Source organism: Plutella xylostella, chromosome 20 (genome assembly GCF_932276165.1).
Source record: "Plutella xylostella chromosome 20, ilPluXylo3.1, whole genome shotgun sequence".
NCBI lineage: Eukaryota > Metazoa > Arthropoda > Insecta > Lepidoptera > Plutellidae > Plutella > Plutella xylostella.
The window spans coordinates 8,941,553-8,954,676 of record NC_064000.1 but is presented as its reverse complement, the minus strand read 5'-3'; the positions used below and the strand labels follow the sequence as shown (position 1 = coordinate 8,954,676).

Below are 13,124 nucleotides of genomic sequence, written 5' to 3'. Positions count from 1 at the left end.
TCGCAGTACGCAACGTATTTACCGACTGATCGGGCGACCGATCCGACGACCGCTATCCGCAGGGCCGTTGCCACCCGCGCCAGTGCCGCCTGGACCTCCGCGAGGGGCGCACCTCACGCCCCTTCCTCACAAATACCTTCAACCAACCTCCTTCCATTCTTAAACTTAAACCTCTTGCTGCAAAAAAGAAATAAAAAACAAAACACTGGCCGCTTGCACTGTGAACTGTCGCAATCGGCGGATTAAAAAGTTGCATTTCAAATTTGGAATCTACAGGTTGCCGCGTAATTTGTTGATGAATTACTGTTGTTTTCTTTAGTGTTAAGACGAGTGGCTTAAATGTTGTATGTGCTGTGATTGTTCAGTAGATTATAATTCAGCTAGGTATGTAAGGCAGTGGAGGTAAATAAATTTAAGACGTTATTACGGTTCACGATCGTTTTGTAAACTCGGAGGAAAACCGGATATTGCGCGTCCTTGCTTTTTAAATTATCCTTGTTGGTATTTTATTGGAGATTCTCCGTGTAAAGTAAAGCTATTTGCTGACTCAGGAAATAAATTTTAATTGTAGAGTAGGAAGATTTGTCAAAAATTAAAAGACCCAAAATGAAATGTTTACCGAAAAATAATAATTAAAAAAATTAAAAAACCGACTTCAAAAAACCACTAAAATGTAAGAAATAATTTAAGGTTTACACAAATTCTACTCGTATGAGACAGTACAAATATACCTAAGCAGGAACTGTTCTTTTTTGATGTTGGTGCGGTGACAAAGTAATCTGAAGAAATATGGCACCAACTTCAAAAAAGAACAGTTCCTGCTTAGGTATATTTGTACTGTCACATACGAGTAGAATTTGTGTAAACCTTAAATTATTTCTTACATTTTAGTGGTTTTTTGAAGTCGGTTTTTAATTTTTTTAATTATTATTTTATTTAATAGTTTTTAGTTTATTTGTAATAATTTTCAATCAAAAGTAAGGTGCAAATGATACCAAAAAGTCCTACTAATCAATACGAATCATTCAAGCCTAAACACGAAGTAGTTGCTATATACCGTTGAGGAGTTCCCCTGACTGCCTTCCGTTTCCATCATCAAATCAGCTCAAGGTCACCATCATATTTTTTTGTTATAAGAACTATATTTACGTTCTTAATTTCATTAGAATCGGTTAATATGTGCCCAAAATGGAAATTCATACCCTGTTTTTACCCCTTTACCCACCCTTGGGGGTGAGATAAAATTCTGAAAAAAAAAATGGGACCACCTGGGAGCTCAACCCAATACAACAAAAAAAGAATTTTCAAAATCGGTTCATAAGCGGCGGAGTAATCGGTGAACATACATAAAAAAAAATATAAAAAAAAAAAAAAAAAAGATCCCGACGAATTGAGAACCTCCTCCTTTTTTTGAAGTCGGTTAAAAATGAGACAAAACTTTTTAGCTTGTCGCCGATCAACACTGGTGATGGGAAGGGGTGAAGGAGCTGGACTATAGTTACTAAGAAACTTGGCATACTAATGTTATATAGCATTAATTATTGCTAACATTGTTCAGTAACAATAATAATAGTACTAACGCATATAATTCAATTAATATTGTACCTACATGTAAAATTGGATTAGGAAAATACTACTTAAACCAACAATTTCCGAAAGACTGGTCAAAGGTGTTAATCTTCTTACACACGATAATTTATACTCTAATCTCTAATTTTTAATCCCACGGAATTCTGACAGTTATTAATTTTTGACATGTCAGAGATCACAAACCTTTTTTTGGCTGGGTACTTTTTAGGGTTCCGTAGCCAAAATGGCAAAAACGGAACCCTTATAGTTTCGTCATGTCCGTCTGTCCGTCTGTCCGTCTGTCCGTCTGTCCGTCTGTCACAGCCGATTTACTCGGAAACTATAAGTACTACAGTGATGAAATTTGATGGGAATATGTGTTGTATGAACCGCTACAAAAATATGACACTAAATAGTAAAAAAAAGAATTGGGGGTGGGGCCCCCCATACATGTAACTGAGGGATGAAATTTTTTTTTTCGATGTACGGTGGCCTGCGCCTAAAAGTATACAGGCGGAGTTTTTAAAATAGCGATCCCTGATGATGAAGGGACCAGCTACATCTGTTATAAATCCGGGGACGTGTTGTGTGTGATGTGCGTAGCAGTGGTGTTTATGTGGATGTGCTTGAGCAGCATGTGAGCTTGAGATCGCTATTTTAAAAACTCCGCCTGTATACTTTTAGGCGCAGGCCACCGTACATACCCGTGTGGGGTATCAATGGAAAGGTCTTTTAAAATGATATAAAGTTTTCTAAAAAACATTTTTCTTAAAGTGAACGGTTTTTGAGATATCAGCTCTCAAAGTCGTAAAAAGTATGTCCCCCCCTCTATTTTTATAACTACGGGGTATAAAATTCTAAAAAAAATAGAGGTGATGCATGCTAATTAACTCTTTCAACGATTTTTGGTTTGATCAAAGTATCTCTTATAGTTTTTGAGATAGGTTGATTTAACTGTAATTTTGCTGCTACGGAACCCTTTGTGCGCGAGCCCGACTCGCACTTGGCCGGTTTTTTATTTCAATACGAGTCTGAACATCAGTTGTATCCGGACAATTTACTATATTATATTTTTTTATATTTAGAATGAGAGTCTTTACGTTAGGGGCAAAAGAACCACGGGGACGCTTCTTTCTGGGAGAGAGAAAGTCTGACTCTTGTGCTCTGTCAGATGGGGCTGCTTCCAGGGAAGGGCCAGGTTGTGGCTCCATAACGTTTATAAAAATCAAAAAACGATCACAACGCGATAGGATTTCAACAATTAGAAACCGGCCAAGTGCCAGTTTGACTCGCGCACTGAGGGTTCCGTACAAGTCTACTTACCTGAGATATTTTTCCTTTTAATTTCATCATTATGTACATCCATACGAAATATTAGCTTGATATCTTTAACCGTTTCTGAGAAAAAGGGAAGTGACAGACAGACGGACTTTTTCCTTTTGAGGTACGGAACCCTAAAAAAGAATTGTAACAATCGGATCAATCGTAAAAAACTAGTTAAATTCTGGTTACAACCCAAAACATATGACGAAACGGAATCACTAATACAATAAAAAACAGGTTTTACTCATGTCTCCAAACACTCACACATTCATTCACATACACACATAAACACAAACACCCACACACACACACACACACACACACACACACACACACACACACACACACACACACACACACACACACACACACACACACACACACACACACACACACACACACACACACACACACACACACACACACACACACACACACACACACACACACACACACACACACACACACACACACACACACACACGCACACACGCACACACACACACACACACACACACACACACACACACACACATACGCATGCATGCATGCATTGCATACATACCATAAACAACCAACATTTTATATTTTTTTAATCTACGTTAGGTAATTAGTTAATTAATTTTGCATGCTAATAAAATTATATAATTATGTTAACAACAAATATAAATCAACCTATTCATTTATAAGTAATGCATTAATATAAGGTACTAAGGTAATTTTGTAAAAAAATTAGATCGTTAGTATTATCCAATTATTCATAAGTTAAATATTTTATTATTTTACCATTACGCGATGGATGTTAAGGAGCGGGGTCTTCTGGTTCAGGTATTTCTTACTTAAAAGAAGGCCCCAGCCAACTCATATTTTTGAAATTTATGGTACTGCAATAAATATTTTTGATTTTGATTTTTTTTGATTTGAATCGTTTCCGAGATATTTGTGGACAAACATACATACCAACAAACATATAAACATACTTATACAATTAAAAAAATCATATTTGTTTATTAGGCTTAATGGATTGTCATAGGTGAATATGGTGCAGTTCCAATAATCTTACATACCTACATACCGAACATATTATTATGTACTTACTGAATTGAGAATCTTTTATTTGAAATCGATTAAAAAGGTTTGTTATCCCTGAATTTAGTAGCAAGTGATGCCATGCTAAGGAATAAAATAAAGTAATTAAAATAAATTCGATACAATGGTCGTGAGTCGTGATTTTACTTAATATTATAAATGCGAAAGTTTGTGAGTATGTGTGTATGTATGTTTGTGTGTATCTTTGTTACTTCTTTACGTCAAAACGGCTGAACCGATTTTAATAAAATTTGGAATGGAGTTAGCTGACACCCTGGATTAACACATAGGCTTTTTATCGCGGAATTCCCACGGGAAAACTAATTAAGATGAAGCGAAGCTCGTGGCAACAGCTAGTATAGAAATATTTGTTATTTTTGTATTATCTACTTCACTTGAGCAAGTAAATATTTAGATTTATCTTTTTGTATGAAAACATTAAAAAAAATATTGCCCTAAAATGGATCAAATTTTTTCTTTTTTTCGGTAAAGAGCTTTTTTAGTGGTATCACTAATGAAATGTCAGAATTCCGCGGAATTAAAAATTAGAGTATACATCATTTATGTATCAATTATTCGTCTATATCATTTTTTTGTATTTCTCATTAGAAATAAATACGGAAATGGATCTTAGTGACCAATTGGGTCATAAGAAGGTACTACATGCATAATTTAATTTAACTTATGCATTCTAATATGTATTAAATGCAGGGCACAGCCTAAATGCAAAATTAATAGTCTAATAGTGAAGTTACCTATTATAATTTTTTAAACCAATATTTTTTTAGATAATTACTTACTTTACCCGACTTGCAGTTAGGCCCCAAATTACACGATAAATTGTAACCAATATAAATCCTAAAACCAATTTCCTTCATCCTTTACTTTAAAATGTACAAAGGGAGGTCTTGTCATTAAAGCTCAGGTACTAGAGGGGTCACTCTATATAACAAAAAACAAAGTGTCAGAGCGCCAATCGCAAACCACAACTTTATCTCGTTGTATTAAACGTGTCAATTGCACGACAGCTCTCGCTGGTTAGTTTTTCGTCAGTATAGAGTAACCCTCATGAAATTACAGTTAATTACGTTTCGCAGCCTACAACCGCAGAATCGTAAAGCAGTAAGGTTTATGTGCGTTGCGATATTTACGTGGGACGCCCTCCATCTCGCTCACGACCACTCGTAAGCAATAACAGTCGACGAGCGGTGGTAGCTCAGTCGGGTAAGCACCCGCTTCTCACGCCAGAGATGCGGGTTCGAATCCCGGCGCTGACATGTACCAATGAGTTCTTTGAATTTAAGTACAATGCATACCATCGCTCTTACGGTGAAGGAAAACATCGTGAGGAAACCTGCATATATCTAGATTTAGCACAGCGTGATGGGAAATGGTCCAAGCTTAGGAAGGCAGTTTACACCTTGGGGATATCCACAAAGGTTCCACTCGAGAGAGACAGGTGCAGGTACTTATACCCCCACAGAGAATAGAATAGAATAACAGTCGACGAGGAAGGCCGAGGACAGAGCTGTGTGCCTTATTTAGAGCGTCTAATGTTGAGCTATAGAGCTGTGTGACTTACGTAGCGTTCTATGTCCAGCAATGGACATTAAGCGTCAATTCACACGTACTACAACCACACCAGGTCGCAGCGACATAATGTGGTCAAGCTGTGGTTACGTGTGAATAGTGTGACAGCGGCTTTTTGCAGTTGCGTTGTGGTAGCGACAAAATGTCGATGTGGTTGTGTTGTCGCTGTCATTGCGATGTGGTAACCACGTGGTCGTATGCAGTTAATAGGGAGATGAGGTGGCCGCGGTGCCGCCGCCGCGTGGCGGCGTTGCCGACGCGATGTGGTTGCGATGTGGTCGTATTACACAGGTGGTCGATAACAACGGCAAAATGTGGCACGTGTGAATTGGATTATTCATTGTCAATACAAAATATACGCCCGACCACACGGCGTGGTTGTGGTGTGGTTGAGGCTGTGGTGTGGTTGTAGTACGTCTGAATTGACCCTAAGTTAATCGCTTGTACATAATGTGTTGCTTGCTGCAATAAATTTCCTAAAAGTGAGGTACAATTAATTGTTTCTTAATAATACTTACCAAAGAGTATTTTTTATTGTATTTAATGTCTGTTTTGGTGTTATTTTCGTGAAAAGGGCATATGGTTTTCTGCTATTGTTTTATGAAACAAGGTTATCTTTATTAAGTTAGCTGCTGCATGTAACATACCCTAGGGCTGAAAAACGTAACTGTGTTATGGTATTATTTCATTACGTATTAAAGCAGTTTTTAATGTATGTGCTACCATCTCAATTAGACATTCTCAACCAGCTTATAAAATTAAATAAAGTCAACTTAGGTCCAATTTCACAATAGTCGGTTAAATCGTAACCAGGGAAAGGTTGATCAATTATACGTCATCTCCATATAGAGATGTGTATATCCAGATGTGTCAAAAGTTAACCCCTGGTTATGCTCTAATCGAAAATGGAGAAATTGGCACTTAGCGCATTATCGGTTCGTGCTACAAGCCAGGATCCCCTCGCGAACATGTTTTGACAACGATTATTTCGAATTTGTGTCAAATAACTACTTCGCGTTGACTTCGCGATGTTACAAAAGTCAAAAACTATTCTTACCACAAACTATACCATACCATCTGAAAAGTTTGCTTTGCGAAGTTTGGAAGTTACTCTTTCACGCCGAAACTACTGAACGGATTTGGATGAAATTTGGTACTTATACATATTGTCTACACCCTGAGAAAGAACATAGGCTACTTTTTATCCCGGAATCCCCATGGGAAAACTTTTTAAGGTGAAGCGAAGCTCGCGGGAACAGCTAGTACCACATTATAAATCGTCATATAAACATTGAAATATTACTACGCAAACTACGCATAAACACCAATCCTCTATTCCAAACCGCACCGGCTGAGATTCACAAAGCCGGCGGTTGGTAATGCATGTGGCGGGGCGTTAGTAGGCGTCGTTGTGCCCGCGACGGTGCTTCTACTGCGGTGGCCGCCCGCTGTCTGATGTGTGTGTTGGAATAGGAAGGGAAACGTTTTGTTAGACCATGCTGAATTAACAATGTTGAATAATATAAGTAGGTTCCTAACTAGGGGTTTCCGCTAGCTTCGCTTGGCTTTGAAAGGTCAGATACTTTTTATTTTTGTACGAGTGGCAGAAAATGCTTTTAGCATTAAGTCCACCTGATTGTACATTATTACTATTGTAAATTGTGCAATAAGTATAAATAAAAATAAATAAATAAGATTCCATCTGTCGGTATTGTACGCATGCACCAATGCAAAGGGATTGTCATAAATGTATGGAGTAACGGCGCGGCGTCGGCAATGCCTTGTGTGAATCGTACGCAACGGACGCATTGCATTCACTATTATTCGTACCTATAGAAATTCACTCAATTGCGGGCCGGCGTTGCCGACGCCGTTTCTCCATATATTTATGATAATCCGTATGGTGCAATACGAATGATACCGAAAGGTCGACGCTTAACTTAAGCGGCTTATAACAAATCAAATCAAATGTTGTTCATTCGACGCAAAATTTACAACTAGGTATTTGTCGATAGTCATAATACTACTCTACTACCATTTCACAAAGGCTCTCAAATGCTAGGCACGACATATTCCGGTTTATTGAGGTAGCGCCGCGTGCAAAGTGCCATTTCCACAAACACAGGCTTCGGGTAATCATATTAAGATATATTTTAAATGGTAATGCAACATGCTTTTGTATTGCACGTTGTTACGAGTAATATTTGTGATTTCTTTGCTTACTATTTATTGAAATGTGAAAATGGGTATCTTTGCCAAATGAAATCTAGCTTATCTGACGCGCCGCCAAACAATTTTGAATCATTGCTACGATAGTAAAATAATACCAAATTCTGCCCTATTTCTGAAACACACAAATGAATAACGTCAACATTTTGCATAAATCATAACTAAACAAAAACTTTAAGCAGAAAAAACTAGTAAGGGCTTAATTTATAATAAAATAACCCTCATCTCTCTGAATAGTGACCGGACTCAGAGTTGTCAGCTCGCCACGCGTCGTGCGAACTAACGAGCCACTATTTTTGGTGCGCAAAATGTAAATTGCCAAACTCGCCGGTTAGTTAGGCTAATCACGATCGTCACTTATTTATTAAAATTTGCTTGTATGTAGTCATAAATTTGCATATTTTAAAGCACATTTTTATTTCTAAATCGCATTCAGTCACTAAGTACTTTAATGAAATTCCACTCTTAGCATGTTTTGATTTAAAATTTATTTCATATAGATCTTTGAGAATTCGTGATGAGTGCATACCTATATCAAATGTGTAACGTCAGTGAAACACAGAGGCTAATGGTTGACTGATTTATTGCTAATGTCACACCGCATACATACATATAGCAACACAGGTAGGTAGGTAAAGATATATATAGCTACTTATCCTAACATCTTCCCCTCTCAAATGACATGCTTACTACAAAACACAACTAGATAATACTACATAGTATTCAAAGAATAATGTACATACCTACTAAAGAATTATGTACCTACTAAAGAATTTACACCCTAAGAAGTTCACAGTTAGAATACTTATATTAACATCCTATAGTAATTACTTACTCGGCAGACACGCATTAACAATTTAACACACTACATCATAACAACGTAAACAAATGAAGTTATTTCTGTTTTAAGTTGGTAGGTACTTAGTTATTATTCTTATTAACTCGTTGAGCCCTATTGAGAGCGCGCAACGCTCGGGCCGACATGTCGGAGGGTAACAGCTGATGCGGCGGCGGTGACGTCACTTGTTTACTGTTACTGCCACAGACCGGGCTATTATGGTCAGCCGCCGCCGTGTCCCCTTCACCCTCTGACGCATCCTCAAATGTAACGTCAGCATCCTTATCAACTTCTACCGAGTCATTGGCAACTACATTAGCATTAGCCCGCGTTAATGAATATCGGTTTCTATTTACTGGAATCAGCTGATCCGAATGTCTCCGCCATTGTACCTCTCGACCTACGTCAACTTTGTACGAAACTGGTCCGGTTTGTTCGACTAGCTTCCCTTCCGTCCACTTCCCCCCCCGCGCGGAGTAATCCCTGGCCAGCACGGTGTCCCCCGGGAGCAGCGCGGGGCGCGGGGAGCCCGGCGCGTGCTGCTGCTGGCGCCGCTGCGCGCGCTGCACCGCGGCCGCCACGTCGGGGCGCAGCGCGTCCAGCCGCGAGCGCAGGCGCCGCCCCATCAACGCGACCGCCGGGGCCACCCCCGTCGTTGCATGGGGACAGTTACGGTATTGCAAAAGAAATTTTGATAAAGCGGTAGCAACGTCCTCCCCCTCATGTAAAGCCCGTTTTAAACATTTTTTAATTGTTTTTACGGCATTTTCTGCCGCCCCGTTACCTTGCGGCCTATAAGGAGCTGACGTTACATGTTGAATGCAATTCTTTTCACAAAATTCCTTAAACTCTAAACTAAAGAACGGCGGGCCATTATCGGTCACCAATTGCGAGGGTAAACCCTGTGATGCAAAGACTGATCTGAATGCGGCTATTGTCGATCGCGAATCTGTACTACGCATCATAATGGCTTCAATCCATTTGGAGTGTGCATCCACTATTATTAGGTACTTTTTACCTCCGCATTCCCCGAAATCCGCATGAATTCTTTGCCACGGGTTGAGTGGAAACTCCCAGGGGTGCAGCGGGGCGCGCGGGGGCGCGTCGCGGACCGCGCGGCACGCGCTGCACATTTTACAAATATCTTCTATATCTCGATCTAAAGTAGACCAATAAACATAATTTCGTGATAAATTTTTCATTTTATTTATACCCAAGTGGCCCTCATGAATTTCTTCTAAAATCTTTTTATGTAAAGTGCCCGGTATCACTATTCTGTACTTATAAATTAGACAACCTAAGTCAATTGTTAGTTCATTTTTACGCGCAAAATATGGTTTTTCTTCCTCGCAAGTGGTGTTCGACGGCCAACCAAATAAAACATAACCATAGATTTTACTTAGCAACACATCTTTCTTTGTCTCTTTAGCAATGTCATGGAAACTTATAGGCAATGACTCCTCAATCAAGTTTATATAATTAACAACGTCCTTTACACGACCTTGCTGAGGTAACGGTAAACGCGATAATGCGTCGGCCGGGCCATTGTCCGCCGATCTAACAAATTCGACTGTAAAATCATACGCAGCTAAACGAGCTGCCCACCTCTGAAGGCGACTAGCCGCCGTCTGAGGAATACCCCCTTTAGCCCCAAAAATGTAACTCAACGGCTGATGGTCCGTTCGTAAAATGAATCGACGGCCAAATAGGTACTGATGGTGTTTGGTAATTCCGTAAAATATAGCTAGTGCTTCCTTGTCGAGCTGACTATAATTACGTTCGGCCGGGCTGAGCGTGCGCGACACGCAGCTGACGGGGCGCTCGGAGCCGTCCTCGTAGCGGTGCGCCAGCACGCCGCCCAGCCCGTACGCGCTGCTGTCCACCGACAGCACCACGGCCCGCCCCTCCTCGTAGTGGGCTAGTACACGTTCACTCAGCAAAGCCTGTTTCGCCTCTAAAAAAGCCTTATCACATAATGAGTCCCATTTCCAGCTCGCTTCCTTTCTTAACAAATTATGTAATGGATGAAGTAAGCTACTCAGGTTAGGAATGAATTTTCCATAATAATTTAACATCCCTAAAAAACTTTTTAATTGCGATACATCTTCAGGTCGTGGCGCACTGGAAATGGCCTCTAATTTCGTTGGATCAGGCCTCAAGCCATCCTTATCTATTATAAAGCCCAAGTATTTGACCTCATTTTTCATAAATTCACATTTACTTAGTTTAATAGTGAGTCCCATGTTACGTAACCGTTCGAGTACAGCCCTGAGATTACTTATATGCTCTTTTTCATTAGCACCCGTACAGCAAATGTCATCTAAAAATACTACAGTACCAGGCACCTCTCGTAGTGTCTCTTCCATTAACTTTTGGAATTTTTCTGGAATGCACGATAACCCGTACGGGGTACGGCGGTAGGCAAATGTACCCATGTGCGTCGTGATAGCCGTGTACGGCTGAGAGTCTTCAGATAAAAGACACTGTTCATAGGCATGTTTCAAATCTATCTTTGAAAATTTTTCCCCCCCGCTCAAATTAGCAAATAATTCCTCAATGCGAGGCAAAGGGTAAAAGTCCCTCTTTAATTTAGGGTTAATTGTGATCTTATAATCACCGCATATTCGTACCTCGCCATTCTCCTTGACGACCGGTACGATGGGGGTGCCGTAGTCTGAGTGGTGGACGCGGTACACCGAGCCGTCGGCCTGCAGCCGCTGCAGCTCGGCCTCCACGCGCGCCCGCAGCGCCAGCGGCACGGGCCGCGCGCGCACATACACGCCCTCCGCGTCACTCAGCTGTAATCGAATGGTTTGTTTACATGTACCCAACTTATCTGTAAACACCTCAGGAAACTCCGCCCGTAACTGGTTCACTAATGAGGTCTCGGTTATTTCATTAAAGTTTATCTGATTAACTTTGAGTGCCCGCATCCAATCCCTGCCTAGTAAGGGACGGTTACCATTTTTTATCACGTATAGTGATAAGCCCTTAGCCTTTTCAACCCCCAAGGTAACGTCTACGTTAATATAACCGAGTGACTCGATTGGTGAACCAGAATAGCAGCGTAACAATAAATTATCCGATTTTAGTGGGTGGTGATAAAATACCCGTTTATAAAAGTCTTCACTAATTGCTGATATTCTACTGCCCGTATCAATCTCACATTCTATCTCACAATTGTCTATCAGTACTTTTATAAAATAAGGTTTATTACCTTGCGCTACGACCGCGATGTTAAACATGTCCTCGTCCGACTCCTCATTCACGAAATGGTGCCGCCCGGCCCATCTATTATCACTGTTATTTACTTGTTTACACATCACTTTTAGGTGACCCCTTTGATTACACTGATCACAATTATAATGCACAAATTTGCATCTATCCGGCCGATGTGGCTTGCCACATCGCCAGCACTGCATTGCGGCCTGGGCCCTGGGCCCGCCGCCGCCGCCGTCGCCGCCCCCGGGGGCCGCGCGGCCTGGCCAGCGCGGCCGGGAGACGCCCCCGCTGCCGCCGCCGCCGCCGCCGCGCCTCGCGCTCGCCTGGTGCAGGCCCTCGCCTGCCTCGCCGCCGCCGCCGCCGCCACCTGAGGTCGTCGCAGCCGCCACGCTGCCACTCACCTCCGCGTGTTTCTCTGCAGCCTCCAGCGCCAGAGCCAGTTCCACCGCCTCTTTATATTTGATTGTTGTTTCCGCGAAGATCCGAGATCTCATTGCCTCGCTCACCAGTCCTGACACAAATTGGTCTCTTAAGTTTTCTTCCAGGTTAGTTTTAAAGTTGCAGGTGGAAGCAAGGTGCTTGAGACTCTGTAGGTAGTCCATCAGTGGCTCGCCGGGGCGCTGGCGCCGCAGTCTGAAGACGTGGCGCTCCGCTATTTCGGACCGCTTCGGCTCCAAGTGCTCGGAGACTAAGCTTACCAGCTCGTCGAACGTCTTCTTCTCAGGATCCACCGGTGAGCAGAGGTCACACATCAGTGAATACGTGGCCTCGCCGACGACCGTGATTAGCATTGGCACTTTTAGCTCATCCTTTATTTCGTTAAGCAAAATAAACTGATTTACCCGCCGCACGTACGATAACCACTGTTTCGACCCTAGGTCAAAGGCTTCTATTTTGCCGATTGGCATTTTATCGAACGATTAAATATCACACACGCCGAAAACAAGATGTCCGCTTCCGCTCGTCGCCAGTGTAACGTCAGTGAAACACAGAGGCTAATGGTTGACTGATTTATTGCTAATGTCACACCGCATACATACATATAGCAACACAGGTAGGTAGGTAAAGATATATATAGCTACTTATCCTAACAAAATGTATGCACTAAATTACATTAAACTAAATTACAAAAATAATAAAACTCCCATTCTTTCATATAGCTTGTCCACGAAAGAGTTCTAAGCACCCTGTATGTTATAACGAGCGGTTTCTTCGAGGAAGTTCAAATACTTTGAAGCTTTGTCAGAACAATGAGAAAGTTTCC

At 41.3% G+C, this 13,124-nt stretch overlaps 1 protein-coding gene across 1 annotated transcript in view; it reads right to left on the bottom strand.

The window, feature by feature from the left end:
* Nucleotides 1-9,264, bottom strand: part of LOC105396221 (trypsin 5G1) — a 32,724-nt gene extending 23,460 nt beyond the window's left edge. The window contains exon 1 of the mRNA XM_048628110.1: nucleotides 9,039-9,264. Coding sequence (XP_048484067.1) covers nucleotides 9,039-9,264 — 226 coding nt within the window. The remainder of the gene's footprint in view (nucleotides 1-9,038) is intronic.
* Between the last annotated feature and the right edge of the window lie 3,860 nt (nucleotides 9,265-13,124).